Here is a 23,156-nt window from a genome sequence, read left to right as displayed (position 1 = left end):
GCCCACAAAACCCCGAATAAAAAAATACCAATATGACTTCCAACATCACATGGACGCAATTCTGATAACTGATTACACTTCCCAATACAATATACAATTAATTCCCAATTTCTGGTTTTTTCTTTACTTCTCTCTTTCTTGGTTCTGATGCTGTGTTGCAGTAATGCCCATCTACCTCTTTTTCTATTTCTAATCTGGGTTACCCAGATTGGAGAATCAAGCACGCCATACCTTCCGTTGTCAATAAATTATAGCCAACAACCAAAAAAACGAAAAACCTCATTTCTCTTGAATGATAATGATGACAACTTGGTCCGTTTTCAGGGCTTGGAATCTGGACCTGGAGAGAGATGGTTATGAAATGTAGAGATGCCTTTTCTGTACAATTGCAATCCATGGCTAGAAATGCCCATCATCTTCCCTATCGGAAAGATCATATGCTCACCTCTGTGATTTCCATTTTGCCATGAGAATCGGTTAGTTGTTTTATATTCAGGAATCCTTCATAGTGATCACTCTCTCCCTAAAGTTTTTCTGTTAACAAGGTTCTACGGGTTGCAGATTCCCTCAAATGAAAATCCTTTTTTCCCTGCTTTCCTTTAATTAATCTTTGGTTCTTAAAATAAAAAAAAAAAAGATAAAGCATGGCTAAAATGAGAAAACAACTTTCCCGTAGCATAAGGTCAAAGAGAACATACCAAAAATTCTTCGAGAAGATCAAAAAGCAGTTAACCTAATGATTTTATCAAATTTTGTGAAAGAGAAAACTATCGAGTGTCATAATTATCCTCAGTGACGTCCAACCACAATTGAAACTTTTAAACTCGAAAATTTATTTTTCATTATGTACAGAATTATACTTTTCATTATGTTACAAATAGGATATAAAAAGTGGGGATGATACCATGTATTAATGAAGCTCGGAAAATCTTGTCATCCTCTTTGAATCTAAAGGTATTATAGTCTGTTTAAATAAGTCTGCAGTCTCACTGGGTTGAGTTGTGCCGTTGCGGTAAATTGTTGATGATGTTCTTTCGTTGATCTCCTCTTTCATTCATGTATCTTTTAAATGTATTTTTAGGAATGTAACAGAAAACCCATATTCTTGTTAAGGCTGCTTCCTTAGGTTTTCCTAAGGTGTCGTGGTTACATTTACCTTCTGGTTTTGTAAATTCTTCTTGCTGAGGACTAATTTTTGTTCACTCTTCTCTATTTCTGTAAGTTTTCACCTATTTGTGATCAAAAAGAAATTTGAAGCAAAAACCTTAAACTCCGGTTAGAGGCTTTAAGTGCTTACCAGGCTTAGCCTATTTTAGCTGCTTTAAGGCTCCACCAATTTAGAGAAACTTGGCTGTATTTATGGGTTATGTTGTGCATTTGTCTTTTCATTTTTTTTCTGGTCGGAATTATCTTTCTCATGACTCCTTGTTTTTTCAGAAAGAAAGAATGTCTGTAAAGTAGCTTTCTAAGGAAATTATCACTGATTTAGCGTCCTTGTAATGTTCTCATAAATGGATGAAAAGAATACAATCATACATCTATATTGTATAATACAGATTTAAGAAAGACAAGTAGTGATACGCAAGCACCCACAAGTAATACCTGAGCTGGGTTTTCTGGGTTCTTAAAGTGAAAGCTCGAAACAGGATTCCTATAATTTTTTGGTTGAAAAACAGGATTCAGTCATCTCTTTTAGATAACCAGTTTCAGTCAGCAGACCCCGTCACTCACTAGTCACTAGTCACTATTCACATGAGCATTTACCAGAAGAAAAAAAAAAAAACTAGTCACATGAGCCCCGGATTGCAAATAAATAAATATATAAAGAAAATAAAAACCTGCCCTTCTCTCCATTTCATATGTTTCAGTCCTCTCTTTTTGATAACCAGTTGCCAAGTCAGCAGACCCCTTTAACTCACTCACTAGTCACATGAGCCCTGGATTGCAAATAAATAAAATAAAAACCTGCACTTGTCTCCATTTCACATGTTTTAAATCTCAAGCCTGCTGGTGGATATCTATAATAAGTATCCCCTTCACCAAGCTTCTTTCTCTCTGTGGTGGTTTGCTTGTAGTGTGTACTAAATCCATGTTTCAATCTTCTATCCCCTCCAAAAACATGCATTTTTTATCATGGAAAACCATTGCAACCGCTGTTGCTTTGATCCAACTATGCTTTTCAATGGATATAGAGGCTTCTCTATGTCTGTCAGACAAAATCACTAAGCTGCCAGGGCAGCCCCAAGTCGGTTTCCAGCAGTTCTCAGGTTATGTTACTGTGGATGATTGGAAACAGAGATCTCTTTTTTACTACTTTGCAGAAGCACAAGTAGACTCAGCCTCAAAGCCACTTGTTCTCTGGCTAAATGGAGGTCTGCAACTTCTCCCTCTCTTGACGTTGTCTACTGGGTAGAGAAAAATGAGGAAGAAAAAAGCATAAATATATCATTAATCCTCAGTCCTCACGTCTTTTGATTTTACAAGTGTTTGGTTTTCTCTTGCAGGTCCTGGTTGTTCTTCTCTTGGAGTTGGAGCATTCTCCGAAAACGGGCCTTTTAGACCAAGTGGAGATGTTCTGGTCACAAACGAGTATAGCTGGAATAGAGGTTCGGATATCCATCAAAATATTTTTCTCCGTTTTTCTGTATTCTTTTGTGCCGACTAATGGGTGCTTCTGAACCTGAGTCTGAGTGGGAACTCATCCCTTTTGTCATCTGATTTACAGAAGCAAATATGTTATACCTGGAAACACCAATAGGAGTTGGTTTCTCTTATTCGACTGATACATCCTCCTACGAAGCTGTAGATGATATGGTGACAGGCATGTCTGATGCACTTCAAGTCCCTGCTTTTTTACTTTCTTCTTTCTCATCGAATGGCTTCTAAAGTGCATTATGTTAAATGGTTCAGTCACAGTTCTTTATTGTAACTTCTTCTTTTACCCAGGGTTTCAAAATCTTCCTACCAAATGGCAGTTTAGCTAACGGTTGTTTATTTCATATGTTGTGATGGTGCTGCTAGATTTTACACAATTAAGTTCCTCAAATTTATTTCTTTTGTTTACTGAAACTCTGTTGAATTTTGTCTTCTTAAGCCAGAGATAATCTTGTGTTCTTGCAACGCTGGTTTGATAAGTTCCCTCAATATAGACTCAGAGATTTGTTCATAACAGGGGAAAGCTATGCTGGTAAATCTTCTTTGTAAACTTCTTGAATATGTTTTTCATTGGAACAGCTATGCAAGACGAAAGGCTGAAGCTTTTTATTTTCCCCAGGTCACTATGTTCCTCAACTTGCAGAGCTCATGATCAATTTCAACAAGAAGGAAAAGTTGTTCAATCTGAAAGGAATTGCTGTGAGTAGTATATGTCTAAAACCTTCACATCCCTTTGCCAATAAGATCGTTGCTGAATGATACTATGTTACGTGTGAAATTTTGATTTTAATTGTTCCTTATTTCTTGGTACAATTTTTGCTATCCTCAAGCTGGAGCTGAATCATGATTTCTCTTGTTGCAGCTGGGCAATCCAGTCCTAGAATTTGCCACAGATTTCAATTCGAGAGCTGAATTTTTTTGGTCTCATGGGTTGATATCAGATTCCACTTATAAACTTTTTACTTCTGCCTGTAACTACTCTCGGTATGTGAGTGAATACTATAGAGGGTCTCTTTCACCTATTTGCTCGAGAGTGATGAGCCAGGTGAGCAGAGAAACAAGTAGATTTGTCGACAAGTATGATGTTACCCTTGATGTCTGCATATCATCAGTGATCTCACAATCAAAACTTCTTAGTCCCCAGGTGAGTTGAATCCGTGGTTTCATCTATCTTTCAATCTCCATCTCTATATAACTTGTTTCTGAAACCCATTATCTCTTTCTTTCTTTCTTTTCTCCTTTTTCCTTTTGTCATTTTTCCCTCTGACTTTGATTTGGCAGCAACTTACAGAGACAATAGATGTCTGCATTGAAGATGAAACAGTAAACTATTTGAACAGGCAGGATGTGCAGACGGCTCTTCATGCGCACCTTGTAGGTGTCAACAGATGGGCTGTTTGCAGCAAGTAATTAACTCCTTTACCTCTATTAGAGAAACATGGTAATAGTATTCAAGATATTTGTGAGAGCAGAAGAATGCAATCATTAATGGAAATCTATGTGGTCACCAGGGTTTCATTCTTTTGATAATGTAAATTTCTTGTGGATATCTCTCCAGTAGTTGTTTTCAGTAATAGCTTTGTAATGGTCACAGCATTCTAGATTATGAGCTGCTTAACTTGGAGATACCTACAGTCCCCATATTGGGCTCTCTCATCAAAGCTGGAATTCCAGTTTTAGTTTACAGGTAATTCCTGCTCTTTTCTTAATAAGTTCATAGTAAGTTTTTTTCTTATTTCCAATCTTACTCATAACTTTTCAACCAGCGGCGATCAAGATTCGGTTATCCCATTGACTGGGAGTCGGACAGTGGTCCATAACCTAGCAATGAAGTTAGGCCTGAACACAACAGTACCCTACCGAGTTTGGTTTGGGGAGAAGCAAGTAAGTTTTGTTTGAGTATTTATCTATATGCACTTCTTATCTTAGCTTGATTTCAAGTATTTCTTTTGAAAAATTGTTGGACCCTGGAATTTGTTCCAAAGCAGAAAAAGATCATTATAACTGGTTAGAAGTTTAGATAGACTAAACCTTTACAAGTTACAACTGGTTTGCATTTCAGGTATTCTGAACTTGTTGAAATGGTATTTATGAATTCTTTTATTTCAGGTTGGTGGATGGACTCAGGTGTATGGTAACATTCTTTCATTTGCAACTATCAGAGGAGCTTCACACGAGGCTCCATTCTCCCAGCCAGAAAGGTCACTCGTGTTGTTCAAGGCATTTTTGGATGGCAGATCTCTACCAGAAGCATTCTGACATGCAGATCAGTTATGTATGAAGTGATACAAGTAAATTCTGCTATTAATTAAAGCTTCTGCCAGTCTGTGTAAAAGAAATTGTAATTGTTTCTTTTGGGTTTGTTCACTTTTTTGGATTGTGAAGTGGAAGAATTATGTACAGAACTATGGATTGATATGGATTGATATCAAGAAAAAAGTGCTCCTGAATTTTCAGTTTGCCATTTGTAAGAGTGTCCACATGGAGCTGGATCTTTGTCTGTTCACATCTGTTGACTCTGTCTCTCTTCAATCTCCTCAGAAAAAAATCTTAATAGTGAATTGTCCTTTAGTAGCTGATTTTCCTAGGGTTAAACCCCACATTATCTTGTTGGTGCTTGTTTGGATGCTGCTTCTGGAACATGATCTTGTATGAGCCTTTGTCTATATAAAGTATAAACATCCTTTGTTTGGCTGATCAAGAAAAAAAAAACCCAAGTATCATTGGGTATTTCCCTTCTTCGGGCACTTAAAATTTCAATTTTTTAATATCTACCTCACCTGCACTATGATCTTCTTTGACTTGAGATGATTTATCTCATCAAGCGTTTCTTTTATTATGATAAATAGCTCTCTGAACGCTAGCTATGTATAGCCAAAATTCTGTAGAAATGACAACAAAAGTTTTCTGCGGGCAATAGCCAAGGCTCATTTTGTCTCCATCACATGTAACTGTTCTGGGGTCGATCAGTTCATGGCATCAGTTCATGATCAAGCAAGAACTCTGTAAATAAGAGGTAAATTACCTCAAACAATGAAACACTGAGAGATGATAATTTCAACCGTAGACATATATTCCACATTACAACCAAAGCATTTACATCTGTATTTTTTTTTCTTTTTCTTTTCTAATTCTCTTATATTCTTCATCTTCATGTGATCATGTCTCTTAAATCTAAGTTTCAACACCAGCAAGGCAAGAGTTAAGGGATTGGAAGTGTAAGTCAAAAAAAGGCACTAGCAAATTTTGATCTACATCCACTTGTCAACTTTCTCCATGATTAAAGAAGGATTGGGATAGCGTATCTTAAACAGTGGTTACTACTTACTACCTGGCCATGAGAAGAAGCATTTTTCCTGCACGGCACTCGTTTGTTTGTTTGTTTGTTTCTCTCTCTCTCTCCAAATTTGTAGGTTGGTTAAGACTACTTTATCCAACCCGTGAACTGAACATGAATTCCTGCTTCATCTATCACGACTTACTGCAAGTAAGAAGCTATTTGTTGATAATACACACCAAACACAACTAACGACACATTAAACCTTGAATTGTCCAAAACAGTAAGAGTGTCAATGTTATAGCATTGAAATGTCAATTGGGATTCTTTTGTTCTTGCGCTTTTCCAAACTGATAAACTGCTTTGACAATGGTGAATGGCGGGGGAAGAAGTCTTTTTGTTGGAGATTAGAGAAAGGAATTATTTTCCAACATAACTTGTGAAGACATGGAGAATTGTAGCCGTGCAGGATATGGCATAAGCCGTTCTGAGGCTATAATCTTCAGTTTATGCGCATTGAGCGCTTCTTCGTAGGAGTGTAACGACTTACAAAGAGCGTGGCAGGAAAGAAGCTTATCGACGTTTCCGGATTCTGTGGTTAGGAATATTGGGTATTCGAATTTTATAGATGAATCGCTTGAGAGGAAAAAGAAGATTGTTACATAGGTTGAGGGACCAACATCCTTTCTCCCATTTTTAAATTCAGTTTTTGACGTTCCTCCTTGCTTTGATCGAGTCATCGGAAGAAAATGGAGGGAAGTGAGGCAACAAAGAAAATTAAAGAGGGGAGCGAGGGGAAAATGGCTCAAGAAGAAAAGGAGAAAACTGTAATCATCATCAATGGAGCCCCAGAAGAAGCCCGGAGCAACACAATTCAGGTATCACCCGATCCTTGATTAACAAATCACGCTCACTGTCCTTCATATGTGACTCCCAATCGATCAATCAAATAATTGAGATGCTTCCATCATGAAATGCACAAGTTTTTGGTATTTATCGTAATGCTGCAGTTGCAGGACAGAGAGGAAGATAAGCATAATAAACTCTCGCAGGTCAACACAGAGCTTCCAACTCCAATTACCGTTATGTCTCGTGTGAGTACAACTTCAGTTTGAGCTTTGTTAAAAAAGTGCAACGCCCAATGTTCATTTCTTTTATTGGGTTTCAGGTGTTGTTCCTGCTGGGTGACATTACGGCAGGTCCGGCTTATCGATTCACTCAATGGCTGGAGTCAGTTCGCAAACGCAGTGGGAGATACCCCTCTCCTAGAGTTGAAACTATGCCATCAGGGTCAGTGTTTCTGGATTACCATCTTATATATCGTATCCAAATTTATCACACGCATTCTAGACCTACTCTTGTTGGTTTACTTCATCCCATTTTGCTTTTGAGTGATTCTGTTATTCAAATGTTGATATCATGCCATTGATGTTTGTGTTTTCCCCAAAAAATTGATGGGTTCACCATGTTTACATTGTTATGACTGAAAACACGGTTATAGTTGTAAATTATGTTAGTAGGTCAAACAAATGGGATGCTGCTTGAACGTCCTCCTTGTGGGTTCTTCCTGCTGTTGCATCCTATAATGTCAGTTTAGGGAGGAATATACATCATACATCATTATGGTAAGTTACTCCTGTTTAAATCAGTAGAGCTACTTGATATGTGCTTCAGATGCCACAATTAACACCTCCCACACTTAACCTTCCCCCCCCCCCCCCCCTCACTTTCTTTCTTTCTAGAAAAAGGGTTCCTGAATCCTCTCAATAAAAGACAAAAATAAATAAATAAAATGTAAGTATCCTTGTTTCTTAGATGTCATCTGTCTTCCTTTTACAGTGCAGGGGAATCAGTTATCCACAACAAAAGTTCATTCCCTTGCCATCAAGATCCAGATATCAATTTGTGGGAAAGACTTGGGAAGGCTGCCATGCTGGACATCGAGTCAAGTGAATTTTCTTGGGACATGCTCATTTCACTACACCATGCTGAACACAATAGTAGTGCAGAACAATCTGAGGATGAAATGAATAAAGCTCTTGAAGTATGTTGTCTCCCAGGTTCTGTTTATGCAAAGCCTGTATCTCATGTCTCTGTCAGATCTCCGCACCCCTTTGACTCTAAAATTGACATATCAACACTCTAAACAGTCCAATTTAGGGGTCCTTTATAGGAGGTGTATGTATTCTATGAATTGCATTTTGTAAAGATTTTAATTTTCTCATTAGAATGATTCGAAGACCATTGGCATGTGGTGGGCTAATCAGCCCGACCACATGGATCAACTCATTGGTGCAAGGCATTCAAGGACCTATGGGAATGATCAGAGAACAATACTGGCAGTGATGAATTGATGATAACTATTTCCTTTGATTACTTGGTGGCATTCTCAAAAACAACTGGAAATATTATTCTACCTTTGGAGGTGCAAGAACTGACTTTTGTTTCATTTACTTAACTCACTGTTTGAGCTTTAAATCAGCTAATACCTATGAAAAATCACATACATGATCTAGAGCAATATTTCACTTCTACTCTGAGGGCAACTGCATGGTAGATGGTCCAGATGGTCCAGCAAAGGCTTCAAGAAGAATGCAAGCTTTCAGACTACTTAAAAACCAGACTTTGTTTTTCCTCTTTGATAACACAAAACAAAGAATTAGCTTCCCTCTGATCTATGGTTTGTTCATTGGATACAGGTTACCGTGAATTCTGGCGGTGTTGTTTTCATTGCTCTATTTAACAGACCTTATAATGATGAGTTGCCCAAAGAAGCGGCAGCTGTCATAAAGATATCCTCTTCTAGGATGGCAACTCAGTCAGAACGTCTAGGTTATGAATTTGCTAAATGGCTAGGAGTCTGCACTCCACAAGTTCTGTATTCCACTTCAGCAGTTATTTGCTCACTCCATTTGCAGAGGAGTACAATTCTTAACTCCATTCCTGAAACTATTTGATTTACTATTGCAGGTAAGAGTTATTCATAATTCTAGCCCAGAATGGCAGCAGATCAAGGATGCAGCAGAAAAAGCAAGGGATGTGGCATTATTAGAGAGAGATGAAGTTGAAGTTACATGTTCAGAGTTGTTGGAAGCTCTTGAATTGAGCCGGTGTCTTCTTTTCATGAAGTGCAAACCAATTCTGATCTATAAGTGGTCATGGTTTTATTTGATAAGTACAAAATTCATGCTTCCTTCCTCATCTGCCTCTCATGAGAAGATATGTGGGGTGGGTGGACAGATCACTCAACCAGCTTACACCCACCTAGATTAGTCACCTAACTGGTTTGAGATTTTGACCTTTTGGCTAAAAGACCTCCAAGGTGTGAAAAACTGATACAACAATTACCAGGGAGCAACTCAAGAAAGAAACATGGATATCAGCCTCAACATTGTTCAAATTGTTAAGTTGACTAATTAGAAGGATAAGCTTCTCCCAAACATGATGCACTGGCCATTAAGCTCCATATGTCAGATGAATGGCATATGGTAGAGCGCATATAACCAAAACCCAATTCGTAGAAGATCTCATGGTTGTGATCTAACTATTTACTTCTCCAGTCACCCCTTATGAAATATGGGCTGGTGAGGCAGATGTTGCAATGAATTTTCATGTTGGGAAGGCACTATATGCTAATACTGCTGCCTACTACTGAATATTACGACTAGCTGTCATTAAGAAACTTAAAAGCTTTGGTATGTTTTTGCAGTTATGTGCATGGATCTCCTCTGCTTGAAAGCTTGGATGCATTTGATTCACAGGAAGCTGCTGAAAGAACAGCAGCAGCCCTTGGCAGGATCTTGATGTTGGACCTTGTCATCAGAAATGAAGATAGGCTCCATTGCCGTCAGCTCCACTGGCGGGGAAATCCTGCAAATCTATTATATAGTGACAAGGAGACTTTTTCAAATCTGGATGCATGGGAGGAAGCCTTCGATTCGGCAAACCGTCGGTACAGGCCAAGAGTAATCAGGGCTCTTCAGAAAGAAAGAAGGGTCAAATCAGCAGATATTAAATTAGGCTCTCTTAACCATGAACTAATATCTCAAAGTTCAGATGTTTCTGATCTTGTAGATTCACCAAATTCCAGCAGTATGAGCCAAATAAGCCAGATATGTGCTGAAGCAAAGGCTGGTGATTCGCATATAGCTGCAATTGATTCTGGCATTCCTCGCAGACCTCCTGCTTGTAAACGTGCAAATGATCAAGCAAACTATCCTAAACTTGTTGAGCTTTTGCTGAATAGTGCAGAGTACTCCGCCAGCCTCCTATTTGATTTTACAGGAGGAAAACTCGGATCTCTTTCATCAGATGAGGCTGATGCACCTATTGATTCATCTTACTCTGAACCCACCACAATTATCCACGAATTCCGGAGGGGGTTTCGTGCAGCTCTCAGGGACCTGCAGGGATTCCACATATTCCTTCTGACACTTCATCAAAAATTGGATAGCTTGTTGCGAGCTTTTTTAGTTATTATGAATAAAAGTTCATCAGGAGATTTTGACAGGGATGATTCAGGGGTTCCTGAGCTCCCTGGAAGTAAGGAACATGCTAGTAATCAAATGCCCACAGATCTTAGTGATTTGGAATCACAGAGAACAGCTCAGAGGGCGTCTCCTTCTGGATATAAAGAAAACGATTCTGCTTCTCCCATCACTAGGGAAGGCTGGCATGGAAAGTTCTGGAAAGGGAGTGGAGACCCTCTTCGTAGCCTGCGCCTGACTGTGAAACTTCGTGACTTTAATAAATTTGCTAAGGTATGTGATCTTATAAAAGAAAGTGCATGGTATATTTTTGTTTCATGACATTAGGTGGAGGAAATAAATTTCATTTCAAAGATGGATGAGTTTTACTTTAATCTAATTGGTACAAGTTGGTGATTTTGATAAATTTTTAAGATATGTGATGCTATAAAAGAAAATTTGAGGTTTATTAAGTTTTGATAAAGTTGGAGGAAATGAGCTGATGCATTTTTATTTGCATTTCTTTTTTATTGATTTGCTAGTTCAGCCATGTAAAAGCTTCTTAGGTACTTGTGTTTTCAAATGCTTTTGTGAAGAGATGAATGTTAAATAAAATTTGATGATTAAAATGGAATAAAACATATAAGATATGTTCAAAAATAAAGAACAACATGTCATGGCCCACTTTGATTTCACCCAAGCCTTATCCAAAGTAATTGGACCTTCTGTATGGGTTCTGTTTTGCTTTGCTTTCCTACTCTATAGCAGTTTTTAATTCATTTCACATTCTCCCTCACCACTTCAAGCTATTTAATATAAGCCTTTCCTTTTTCCTTTTCCAATCTTCACTTTGGACTAAATCACTTGGTCTTAGTGAAGTTGTTTGTCTTTGTTGAGATTTTCCAGAATATATTGATTTATAGTTTTATTTGTCATACATACAATCCATCCATCTCAAGATCCTCACCTGTGCTATATAGATTTCTTTATTAAGGAACATTCAATATTATTTGGTGTGTGGGGAGTGGGGAACCATTAGCTGCAAAGGGACTACTACAGTAATGGTCTATGATGTACAAGCTCCATTGAATTTTTTTTCTTCTAAATTCAACGTATATTTAATAAATTTTCTCTTCTTTATAATTTTTAAATGAAACAGAACATTTGATTCAATATGTGGCATTCTGTTTTAAGTAATGAAATACTTGGTGATTTTAGCTGTAGACCTATTATTTATGTTTGGGGAAGCTTTTTGAACCATTTTTTGATGGTTTTTATACTTAGTTTAGGAGAAGGGCGGGCCTGGCGCAATGGTGGAGTCTCTCCATTGTGCGTTGAAGGTCGCGGGTTCGAATCATCCTCTCTGCAAAAGCAAGGTTAAGGCTGCCTAGAAAGTCCCTTCCCCAGACCCCACAGTGTGGGAGCTTCGGCACTGGGTATGCCCCTTTTATACTTAGTTTAGGAGCTTTTAGATTTGGTTCCATGCTTGTTTGATCTAGACTATTACATTGAAGGAATTTGGGTTACTACTTTTAAGGGTGAAGTTAAGTCCCATTTTCCTCTCATTCAATTGATAACCTCTCCGCTCTTTATGCCCAGCCATTCCATATATCCATTGTCCACAGAACAGTTCAGTTATCCAGTCACTTCATCTCTGTGTGTCTTGAGTGGTGATATGCAGTACCGCTTACATATTCCTCTTTATATAAGTTATACCTTGCCACAAGACTTTGTAAACTTTTAAATAATTATTTAACATACTTTTGAATTTTGAAAACCCCATTATTTTTTTGGGTCCCAAATTATATGCTTGATTTTTACAATATTCATGTGTATCACAACAAATTTGTTGGAACATTTGCTTTTTCGAAGTGTCCATGGTTAGAAGTTGACATTTTAATTTCTCCTAATTGAAGTTTGAATCAATTTGTTTACTAGTATGACTGGATAAATTTAGGTTTAATGAGTGAATGCAGTCATCAGTCAGGGCATAATGATAGCTTACTGATGAAAGTTCTTGCTTCATACTGAAGAAGTTGGAAGTTAACAAATGTAAATAACCAGGAAAGTTATGGAGAAGGAAGGTTGAAGAAGATGGAGGAAAAGAAGAGAATATAGTGGAATATTGTCAGTCTCTTCCCAAAACTTTCACATGTATTGCTCCCTTGACAGAAAACAGAATTTATATCCTTGCCCTACTATGCTAATATTAGATAGCTAAGGAAGGTGAAAGGTAGAAAGCAAAATAACATTTTACGCTAAGTTACAATACGATAGAGATGTACTTTTAAGTACCCTTAACTTTAACAAAAGATTCACCATTCTGTGGGGCCCACATTGAAGATTTGTTATGATTTGAAGCATAATTGGACAATCAGAAATCATCTGATGTATTGTATCGAACAGATTTATAGTCATATCCATGTCTCAATTTTGGCAAGGAGGGTGTCTTATGGTGCTCCTATTCTACTATTCATTGCCATGCCAATTTGATTTGAGTAAGAATTCACCTCAATTGACGGAGTGGTGGGCCCCTCAGTTGACAATACGCTATGTATCCCTGTTTACATTAGGCATCTTTGGTTTCATCATGACTTTAAATTGATCAGCTCCTCGTATTGAAAAATATGACTCATAGCAAATAGCTGCTAGTTGACAATGAAACTTCCACCCAAAAATCTATGGCATTGCGAGCTTCTTAGAAAATTGTGCCTTTCATGCCTTGAAGGTTTTAGCATTTCCTATCAATTACCTAGTTTTATGCAGCTATTGGAAGAAAACCTTATTCTTCTTTTCCTGTATATACAGCGGCTATTTTGTAGTCTTTGTGTCAATCTATGCTTCCTAATCTTCCAGGTTGTCCCTCTGTTAAAATGAGGTCCTGTACTAACCTAAGGTGTTTATTTACGTCACCTCAGTTTGACTCTGAATTGAACAAAGGATTGGAACACTGGAATGAATTACTTCGGACAGATGCAGTTAAACTGTGTCAGGACAACAATTTCAGTACAGGGTTTTTTGAGGGTGATTCTAACAGTGTTGTCGATGCTTATGAGTTGAAGGTAATAATCTTGATTTTTTCAGTCCTGTTTTGGTAGGACTAAGAAACAAAATATAATATACTTGGATTCTTTTACAGGTCAGACTGGAGCACATCCTCGAAAGAATAACAATGATATCTGATGCTGCCAATACAGAAAAGCCATCTTCAATCACTTATAGCCTATTTATTGGTGGAGCTTTGGCTGCAAGATCTGCATATACACTACAACATTTGGGCATTACACATATACTTTGCTTGTGCTCAAATGAAATCGGACAATCAGATTCTCAATATCCTGGCCTTTTTGAATATAATAATTTCTCAGTAAGGCTTTTTTTTCTTTTTCTTTTTTTTACCTCCCACTATTCTTTACTTATTTTAAGATTTTGCCTGCTTGATTGCTCATGGCTCATTTGTTATAGATCTAACCAAACCTAATGCCAATGTTCTCCAACATCTTTTTAAGACCATTTGCCGCATCACTGGTTGGTTGTTGGCTTAAAGTGTATGTGAAGAAAGCATATGCTATTTCAAGCATGGGTGGATGGTCCAGCTGGCCTGGTTATATAGTCTGTTGACTAACAAAATGGTTTATGTGAAGAGCAGGATAGAGGTTGAGTCACTCATTCTGGAATCTGGGTGGCCCATGGCTTCTTTCAAAAAAAAATCCAACTTAAGAAGCACGGACTTAACATTTTTCAGTTTAGCAAAGACACATCCACCAGGAATTTTCAAAAACTTCCCTTGAATTCTCTCCACTATCTACTTTGGTGAAACCAACATCTTGTTTCTTGGATATGTGGCTCATAACATCATTGGACAACTTCTTGTCACTTCTTAACTGCTAGTCACACAGACACACACACATATATAGATAGCAGATCAGTATGTGGTGCACAGACGCGCAACAGTGCAAGAATCAGGTTAACTAATTGGGCCCCAGGAAAGACAATCCTTGTTCCTCTCCCCCACCCTCCCTTGACGCCGATGATCTGAGAACCATGTTGTCTCAGCAGCCGGCGACCCCTTTTCTCCCTATTCCCTACGTCGACCCTCCAAATCCTCCCCAAAACCCTGGAATTCTCTTTTCTCCAAAAATAACCCCTCCGTTGAAAATCTAAATCTTTCTTTTGTTCCCCCATCCTACTTCAACCCTATCCCCGTTGCTCACTGCCCTTCTTCCTCCACTGCCTTAGGTATTGATCGATGGAAAACCGCCATCATCGACCAATTCCTAGGCCCTCCCCCACCCCTCAACATTATCAAACAATCTCTTGCAAAGCAATGGAAAGCTATTGATCTCATGGATACTTACCTGCTGGAGTCTGGAATTTTCCTTTTCAACTTCTCTTCCCCTGATTGCCAGTCCCGTGCCCTTGAAGGTTCTTCCTGGTCTGTGGGTAGGGCCCAAATCTTCATCAAAGCCTTGGTCTCCCTCCTCCCCCCCTCCGCAGGGTCGACTTCAACTCTCTTCCCATGTGGATCAGCCTTCCTGGTCTTCCCCTTGAATTCTGGAATTGTGACTGCCTCAATCATATTGGTTCTGCTCTCGGCTTACCCTTGCACACTGATTCGAAGAATCTCAGGATGGAAAGACTCTCCTATGCTCGTTTGTGTGTGAATTTCCCTGCTTCAAGGCCTCTCCCTGCAACTGTCTCTATTGCTGATGATAATGGCCTGAAATACGATCAAATAATTGCCTACGATTGGGTGCCTCTTCACTGTAATCGGTGTTCATCTTTTAGTCATGAAGATGCTTCCTGCACCTCTTCAGCTCAAATATCTACATCCTCCAATGTCCTTATTCAACATGAGAACTCTCCCTCATCACCTGAGCAAATGGTTCTGACTGGTAAAGATCCTCGAAGAACTATCGACTTCCTAGAAAAGGTCTCTTTGCCGAAGAGCCCTGCTCCTGCTGCCGCCTCAGTCGCCATCACTGATGGAAGCTCTGAAGTTCAGAAATTGATTCCAGCAAACACTTATTCCACAAGGCTCTATGAACTCGCTAGCTCTTGCTTGCCCTACGGAAATGGTAAGCCCTGGATCCTTGACCAATCTCCCTGACTGTCTCGCCTCCATTTCCTCGTCTCAAGCGCCTATGTTACCCTCTGATAAATTGGAAACCCTTGTCCTTAACCCTGCTAAACCCTCTCTCACCATTTCCACTTTATCCCACGATCCCCATCACCCCCTTTTGAACATTACCGTTTTACCCTCTCCTCACTTGTCCCCTAAGCCGCTGCCCAAAGACCCACCCCGCAAGCCCAATGACCCATCCCGCAAGCCCAAGCCCATTTCAACTAAACCATCCCTCTCTTCTAATCCTAAGCCCATCTCTAAAGGTTTAAGGCCTCCTTCCGCTAATGGGCCTTCTCCCTCCCACACTCTTGGGCCTTCAAAATTTTCTAAGCCCAACAAACCTATTAAATCACCGCCCAAAGCCCTCTCTTCTTCCCGTAATCCTAAAGACCAACCCTCGACCAGCGCCTCTGTTGGCCTTCTCCCCCAGCCCGCTTCTCACCCTTACCAATTATCTCAACCCTTAGCCCAACCCACTACTAAATCCCAGATTTCAAATTGTTTTGCATTTCCTCGACCAACCACTTACCCTCTTCATCCACATCATCCTTGTTAACCCCATCACGCCAGAACACCCTATCCCACTCCCTGAACCAGTTTAGCTCCCATTGACCCGAAACTCCCTCTCCCCTTGCCCCCTCCCCATTTGCGATATTGTTGCCCCCTCCCCCCATGTTCTTAATGTCTGATTTCTTTATTTGGAATGTTAGGGGGCTCAACTCCCTAGGAAAACAAACAGATGTTAAAAACACCATCAAAACATCTAAGGTCTCTTTTTGTGCCATCCTTGAAACTCATGTTCATATGGAAAACACCCATCGGGATTGCTAGGTCTATTGCCCACTCTTGGTCATTCATCTCTAACTTTTCCCCAACTATCAATGGTCGTATCTGGATTCTTTAGGACCCTTCAAGATTTTAAATCTCCCTTCTCAACTCCTTTCCCCGGCTCATGCACCTTAGCATTCTAGGCAATCTCTCCCCTCCCTTTCTTCTCACAGTCATCTACGGTTTCAATCGCCCAATTGATCGCTCTCCTCTTTGGGATGATATCCGAGCCATCTCTTCTTCCTCTCATGTTCTCCCTTGGGGCATTGGTAAAGATTTTAACATCATTAGGTTCTCCCATGAGCGTGTGGGTGGCTCCCCTGACCTGCCCGCAATGGATGATTTCAATGCCTACATTGATGATTCGAGTATTGCTGACCTCCGTTGGTCGGGCCATCCCCTCACTTGGTATAACCGTAGATTTGGTGTGGTCAGAATTGCCTCTAAGCTTGACCGATTCCTTGTGAATCCTTCATGGTTTTCCTCTTTCCCTCTTTCCCATGCCTCTTTCTCTAGCCTCTCGGATCATTCTCCTTGCTTTGTCCAACTCTCTCCTTCCAGCTCCTTTGGTCCAAAGCCTTTCAAATTCTTTGACATGTGGACCGGTGACCCTTCTTTCTCTCCCACTATTAGAGAAGCCTGGTTCAAGCCGGTCTACTGTCACTCTCTCCCTCTTATCGCCTTTGCCCATAGACTCCGCAATACAAAGGAAGCTCTTCGTTCTTGGAATTCCTCCTCCTTCGGCGATATCACCTTTAGGGTCTCCTCCTGTAGATCTAATCTTGTCCTCACCCAATCCCTCCTCCAAAACGACCCTGCTAACCCTACCCTTGGGGAGAATGAGAAGTCCCTTTCCTCTGAGCTTGCTTCCCTCCTATCCTCTGAAGAAAGCTTTCTTCGCCAGAAAATCAGAATCAAGTGGCTTGACCTTGGCGATTCCAATTCTGCGTTTTTCCACCGCTCTCTCAAGGCCCGAAATAATTTCAATTCCATCCCCTCACTCATCACTAATAATGGTTTATGCATTTCTGATCCCGCTAGCATCAAGGCTGAGATTGTCTCCTTCTTCTCAAGCCTCCTCTCTCCTACCTCTCTTCCCCCTCGCACTCCTCTTCCTTCCAACCTCATCAATAAAGTCATTGATCCTTCTATTGTTTCCTCTCTTTGTGCAATCCCGTCCACGGAAGAAATCCTTATTGCCATTCGTTCCCATAAGCCCAATAAGGCCCTGGGTCCAGATGGTTTCAGTATGGGTTTTTTCCTTGCTTCATGGGATTTCATCGAGAACAATCTTGTCCATGCCATCCGTAGCTTCTTCTTTAACCCTTCTCAGCTTTCCTCCGTCAATCAAACTTTTCTCTGCCTCACTCCTAAGAAGCAAGGAGCCTCTTCTCTCTCAGACTTTCGCCCCATCTCCCTTTGTAATCTCATCTATAAGTTCATCTTTAAAATCCTTGCGAATAGGCTCAAATCTACTCTCCCTTCTCTTGTGAACCTGAATCAATCGGCTTTTATCTCAGGTCGTAGCATTGCAGATAACATCCTTCTTTGTGCGGAGATTGTCGTGGCTTTGATAGATCCTCCCATTCCCCGGCCACTCTCCTTAAGGTTGATCTTCATAAAGCCTTTGATTCCATTCGTTGGGACTTCATTAGCGATGTCCTCGCTTCCATGGGTTTCCCTTCCCCTTTTATCCACTGGATCGAAACATGTATCACCACCCCCAAATTCTCCATCATTGCCAATGGCTCCCCGGCTGGATTCTTCCACTCTCGAGTTGGAATCCGTCAAGGTTGCCCTCTTTCTCCTTATCCTTTCACTCTAGCCTTGGAAGTTCTCTCCCACATCCTTCAAACCAAAACCGACCAACTCCTCATTTCCCCCATCCCAAGTGCAAATCCCTAAACCTTACCCATCTTGCTTTTGCTGACGATCTCATAATCTTCTCTAAAGTGGATCACCTCTCCATATCCTCCATCCTCTCGGCTCTCTCGCAATTTGAATCCCTTTCCGGCCTTTAGGTCAATCTCAACAAGTCCACCATTTTCCTCTCCGGTATCCCTGATCAGCTCCGCACCTCCATCCTTCAGACTTCAGGTTTCTCTCCCGGCTCCTTTCCTGTGGTTTACCTGGATCTCCCACTCATCCCCGGTAGGCTCACCCGACACCATTGCCTACCAATGCTTGACAATATTCGCAAGAAATTGCAACTTTGGAAGGGTAAGCTTCTATCCTATGTTGGTCAAGTAGTCCTCATTCGCTCTATTCTTCAATCCTCCTATCTCTATTGGTGCGGAATCTTTTCCATCCCCAAGTCCACCATCCGCGCAATGGAATCCTTATTATGTGCCTTCCTTTGGAAAGGGCAGGAAGCCCTGCGCTTCATTCGCCCGATCAGTTGGTCTTCTGTCTGTAGCCCTACTTCAGAAGGAGGCCTAGGTATCCACCGAATCTCCAATGTTAATATTGCGTGCCTGCTTAAGCTTATCCGGGAAAATTGCTTCTAAGCATGATTCTATTTGGGTTAGGTGGGTATACTCTTCTCTTCTCCGGTCGGATTCCTTCTAGACTGCCCCCTTGCCTCCCAACCCTTCATGGGTTGGAGGAAAATCCTCTTGCTCCGTCCTTGTGCCATCTCCGCTATTTCTACTTCCGTCTCTTTTGGCTCGCACGCCTCCTTTTGGCTCGACCCTTGGCATCCAATGGGCATTCTCTATAACCACTTTGGTCCCCGCTTAGTCTATAATTCCCACATCCCTAAATCCACCCCCTTGTCGGCCTTCTTCTCGAATGGTTCTTGGAACCCTTGCCCTCTCCCTTTTCTCACACAAGTTTGGGATTCTCTTCCCCCTCTTTCTAGCTCTCCCTGCGACCTTAGCATTTGGCTCCCTTCTCCACCTCCTCGGCCTGGAACCTCCTTAGACCCCAGAACCCCAAACCCCCTTGGCCCCCTTTGGTTTGGTTCAAAAACCACATCCCCCATCATTCCATTACCCTTTGGAGAGCCCTAAACCTTGCCCTCCCCACCCAATCCTTCCTTGCTAGTCACCATATATCCGTAAACCAAAACTGTATCCTCTGTTGGTCTGGTTTGGAATCCCTTGAACACCTTTTCTTTTCTTGCCCTTTCTCCAGATCCATCTGGGGAAAAGCCATTTCCTTCATTTAGCCCCGTTCGAGGCGTTCATTTGGTTTTGGGCGAGATTGGTCTTGGATTTTCAGAAACTTTTCAGGTTCTTCCATTTGCTATCGGATTGGTAAGCTAGTGTTCTGTGCCTTGGTCCACCATCTTTGGTGGGAAAGAAATATTAGGAGATGGACTTCCAAATCTCGCTCTATAGATAAGATTTGGAATGCATCTATCTTGAGGTTTCTTCTAGATTGGTTGCTATTCCCCCCCCCCTATTGATGATACCCCAAGGAACAGGCTCATTGTTGTCTCCTAGGGTCTTAGTTCTTCTTTCCGGTCTTCTTCTTAAAGACCTTGTTCTTTGTTCCTTTTCATTTAATATAATTATTTATTCATCCAAAAAAAGCAGATCAGTATGTGAGACCAGCATCTTGATTCTTGCATCTATATGCGTACTACTTTCTGGTTGCTACTAATAAAAGGACACTTGTGCAGATCAGTGATAATGCGGATACAGATATTAGCAGTATCTTTGCTGAAGCTTCTGATTTTATTGATCATGTGGAGCAGTCAGGTGGGAGAGTTCTGGTTCACTGTTTCGAAGGGAAAAGTAGAAGTGCCTCAGTGGTTCTTGCGTATTTAATGTTGAGGAAGTAAGTATAAAATTCTGAATTATTAATCTTAGATGGTCTGACAAATAGATAGATGCTGTCAATTTGCAACCTGTCATCAGACAATTGGGATATAAAAACTAAAATTTGCCATATAGGATAAATTAGATTACGATCCACAGGTGGGTGTACGTATTGTCTTATGTCTACTTCTAAAAGATGTCCCTGTTTGAATATGTTAGCTGGTAGATTTCCACCCACTACAACATATCCTGCAAAGGCATATCCATGTCTTCATTGTCACCCAACTGCTATGCTCAAGCACATATACTCATATAACTGAACAACTTCTTGTTACCAAAATAGTGAATTAAGATCACTTTTTTGCTCCATATTCTAGCCAAAAGTTATTTAATGCAGGGGTAGACAAGGGATTTTCACTTTTCAGCCAAATTTTAATGCAATTTTTATGAAAAATGTCAGGATTTATTTTCACTGGGAAAAAGAAAGAATGTCACCTTAGAAGGAGAAAGCAAATGTCACAATCTTCTTGTAGTAAACTTTTGGCTACTAAAAGATTTTCCTTAGTTGGAAAACAAGGTTTTGATTGGGTGTATCATCATAGTGGAGTCAGATTTTTGAAAAATATGGTCAAGACTCATATAAACTATATCTAGGTAAAAATCAAGAATGGGTCATATATTGTCCAAGTCAAATATGAGTTGGAAATTTACCTGAGGCATTACGAACTCAACAAATTCAGTTGTTTTCTAGAACACTATGAAGCCAATTTACTTGGAAAATGAGTTGAAAAAATAAATTTGTGATATTACTCAAAATATTAAGAACCATATGAATGCTCACCTCCTAACTCTCGTTCAATGGTATAAATACAAAATGCATTGATATTTGATTCTTTTATATATTTATCATTCTGATTTCCCCCATGTTTTTTAATGAGTTTATACAGATTCATTGCAATAAGCAAGCTACATTAGCTAGTATCTTCCCATGTCAATATGCCATAAGACAATCCAACCCAAGCAAGTTAACACATCTATGATCTAGGACCTGAATGATGCCTGATCCTCTAGCAGCCACAACCAATGCTATTTCCATCCCTCAGAGCATTGGTGAAGATGTATCTCCCTTCCCTCTAATGAAATGACACATCTCTACTCTTACTGTGGCAGGACAGAAATAGAGAGGCACTTCGTATGCTCGAGAGCTATAAACGGAATTCAGTCCATTTTTATTTATATGAATATTTCACTTGAAATGTTGATTCTTGAAATCCTTCTGCAGGAACTATACTCTTTTAGGAGCGTGGACTCTCCTGAAAAGGGTTCATCGACGAGCCCAGCCAAATGATGGTTTTGCAAAGATGCTTTTGGATCTGGATAAGAAACTGCATGGGAAGGTTTCAATGGAATGGCAGAGGCGAAGACCGATGATGAAGGTGTGCTCAATCTGTGGGAAGAATGTGGGCCTTAGTAGCTCCTCACTTAAGCTTCATCTGCAGAAAGCACACAGGAAGATCTCCTCAGGTAGTGTGGATTCTGCTATGTCAATGGAAATACAGAAGGTATTGAGCACACTCAAACTGAGCCGGGAGTGTCAGTCCAACTCAGAAACAGTTCCATTCGATGGTTGATGAACTCGGTTAATCACTTGGTGGATTTCAATTTTAGATTCTCAACCCTAAATGATTTTTCTGGCTTCTGGATGGACTGTAGTACAGAGTGCAACTTGAATCAGCTGAAACCAGCTGTGTCATCAATCATCAATGAAGATTAAAGTTCAGAAAGTCAATGTGGTAAGCTATCTACCTGAAGGCATTTCCTGGGGCAAATATATGAACAGATGGGGAAGTTTGCTAGACGATCAATCCCAAAACTTGGGTCGATAAGGGGGGCGGGGTGGGTTGAGGTTGGGCTGCTGAAAGTTCATGCAATTGATTAGTGATGACAAGTGTTGCATGTGAGGTTTAATGGAAAATTGTAAATTTTTTGTAGTTTTTGTTTACCTTTGGCATGACAGATTTTGTAAATTTTGAAGGATGAATCTAGCATTTGAGTATTTGTTATTATTGATGAAGAGCACAGTAGCCAGAACATAGAGCTGATTAGTCAAACTTTCCATGATTCAGACAACAGAACGGTTTCTAGCATTAGTTCCCCCCCAACCCCCAAAAAACCCCTTCCCGATTGAAGACTGCATTGTTTGGGACACATTAGAAATGTTCTGTTCTCTGTTTTTCCATTTTTCTTTTTTTACCCCCCCCCCCCTAAAGTTCTGTTCTCTGTTGAGTCTGCATACCTGGATGACTGCATTTATTTATAACACTGATTTGATAGTATTGAAATACTTGAATCTTATTTGGATCCTTCATAATCAGTTGTCTTGGTCAGCACATTTCCAAATCCCAACCTGAGAGGTTGTCTAATATTAATTTCTGGATTGGCGATTTAGATATGCTGCAGAATCAGTGCTCTTTGTTTGCTGAATTGTTGTGAAGACTGGAGACAAATTTTCACCATGTAAAATGGTTGAGGTCTGCTACAGGAGCCTAAATGCGTCTGTTTTTCGATTTTGGTAGAAACTCCCATCAAACCAATCAAATGGATCAAATGGGTTCCTTTGCCTCTCACCCTTCCTAAATCAGTTCTTCACTTTCCAATTCTCTTTTTTATGCACTTCTCATGACATCCAACGTGACAACGGAGGAGACAAATCTGATTCCTCCATTGGTGTGAGATCTCCCTCTGGTCCATGAAGCGTTTGGATGTGCCCAGACAACTCTTTTTCTTTTTTTTTCTTTTTTTTTCCTTCTCCAGAAAAATGAACTCCGGGCCATGGCCCCATAGACATAAATCCTTGCAGGAAATAAATGAATAAGCATTATCTCATAAATACGGTCACGTTTCCAGCCAAATTTCGGCTTTCATTGCTAACAAGCCTACAACTACATTAAATGTAAACTCGTTGACACACGTGATATCATCCAATGATTGGATTTCTTTTTATCACTTCATCAAGCCAACATCATCCATTTTGAAGAGTC

General features: G+C 40.2%; 2 protein-coding genes across 2 annotated transcripts; both read left to right on the top strand.

The window, feature by feature from the left end:
- Nucleotides 1-1,447: 1,447 nt before the first annotated feature.
- On the top strand, nucleotides 1,448-5,350 carry LOC149006217 (serine carboxypeptidase-like 45). Its single transcript, XM_089166347.1, has 10 exons — nucleotides 1,448-2,372; nucleotides 2,505-2,606; nucleotides 2,726-2,821; nucleotides 3,095-3,187; nucleotides 3,275-3,354; nucleotides 3,518-3,799; nucleotides 3,937-4,061; nucleotides 4,250-4,342; nucleotides 4,422-4,539; nucleotides 4,765-5,350. Exons 1-10 carry the CDS (start codon nucleotides 1,931-1,933, stop codon nucleotides 4,912-4,914), a joined length of 1,581 nt encoding a protein of 526 aa, XP_089022473.1. The 5' UTR covers nucleotides 1,448-1,930; the 3' UTR covers nucleotides 4,915-5,350.
- Nucleotides 5,351-5,846: 496 nt separating this feature from the next.
- On the top strand, nucleotides 5,847-22,235 carry LOC149006216 (dual specificity protein phosphatase PHS1-like). Its single transcript, XM_089166757.1, is given in 12 exon segments — nucleotides 5,847-6,810; nucleotides 6,943-7,026; nucleotides 7,101-7,222; nucleotides 7,772-7,976; nucleotides 8,632-8,805; nucleotides 8,903-9,060; nucleotides 9,642-10,692; nucleotides 13,317-13,460; nucleotides 13,538-13,765; nucleotides 19,977-20,134; nucleotides 21,398-21,697; nucleotides 21,699-22,235. Coding segments are annotated over 12 exon segments (2,814 nt in total). The 5' UTR covers nucleotides 5,847-6,681; the 3' UTR covers nucleotides 21,760-22,235.
- The last annotated feature ends 921 nt before the right edge of the window (nucleotides 22,236-23,156 follow it).

This window comes from Hakea prostrata, chromosome 8 (assembly GCF_041222555.1).
Source record: "Hakea prostrata isolate BN-2017 chromosome 8, UWA_Hpros_2, whole genome shotgun sequence".
Lineage (NCBI taxonomy): Eukaryota > Viridiplantae > Streptophyta > Magnoliopsida > Proteales > Proteaceae > Hakea > Hakea prostrata.
Note: the sequence above shows the minus strand (reverse complement) of the source record. Positions and strands in the feature narration are given on the sequence as shown.

Coding starts and splice junctions, on each gene's coding strand:
- LOC149006217 (XM_089166347.1), top strand. CDS start 1,931: ATGAGCCCTGGATTGCAAATAAATAAAATAAAAACCTGCACTTGTCTC. Junction 2,822..3,094: donor TGTAGATGATATGGTGACAG/GCATGTCTGATG, acceptor TGTCTTCTTAAG/CCAGAGATAATCTTGTGTTC. Junction 4,540..4,764: donor TTTGGTTTGGGGAGAAGCAA/GTAAGTTTTGTT, acceptor CTTTTATTTCAG/GTTGGTGGATGGACTCAGGT.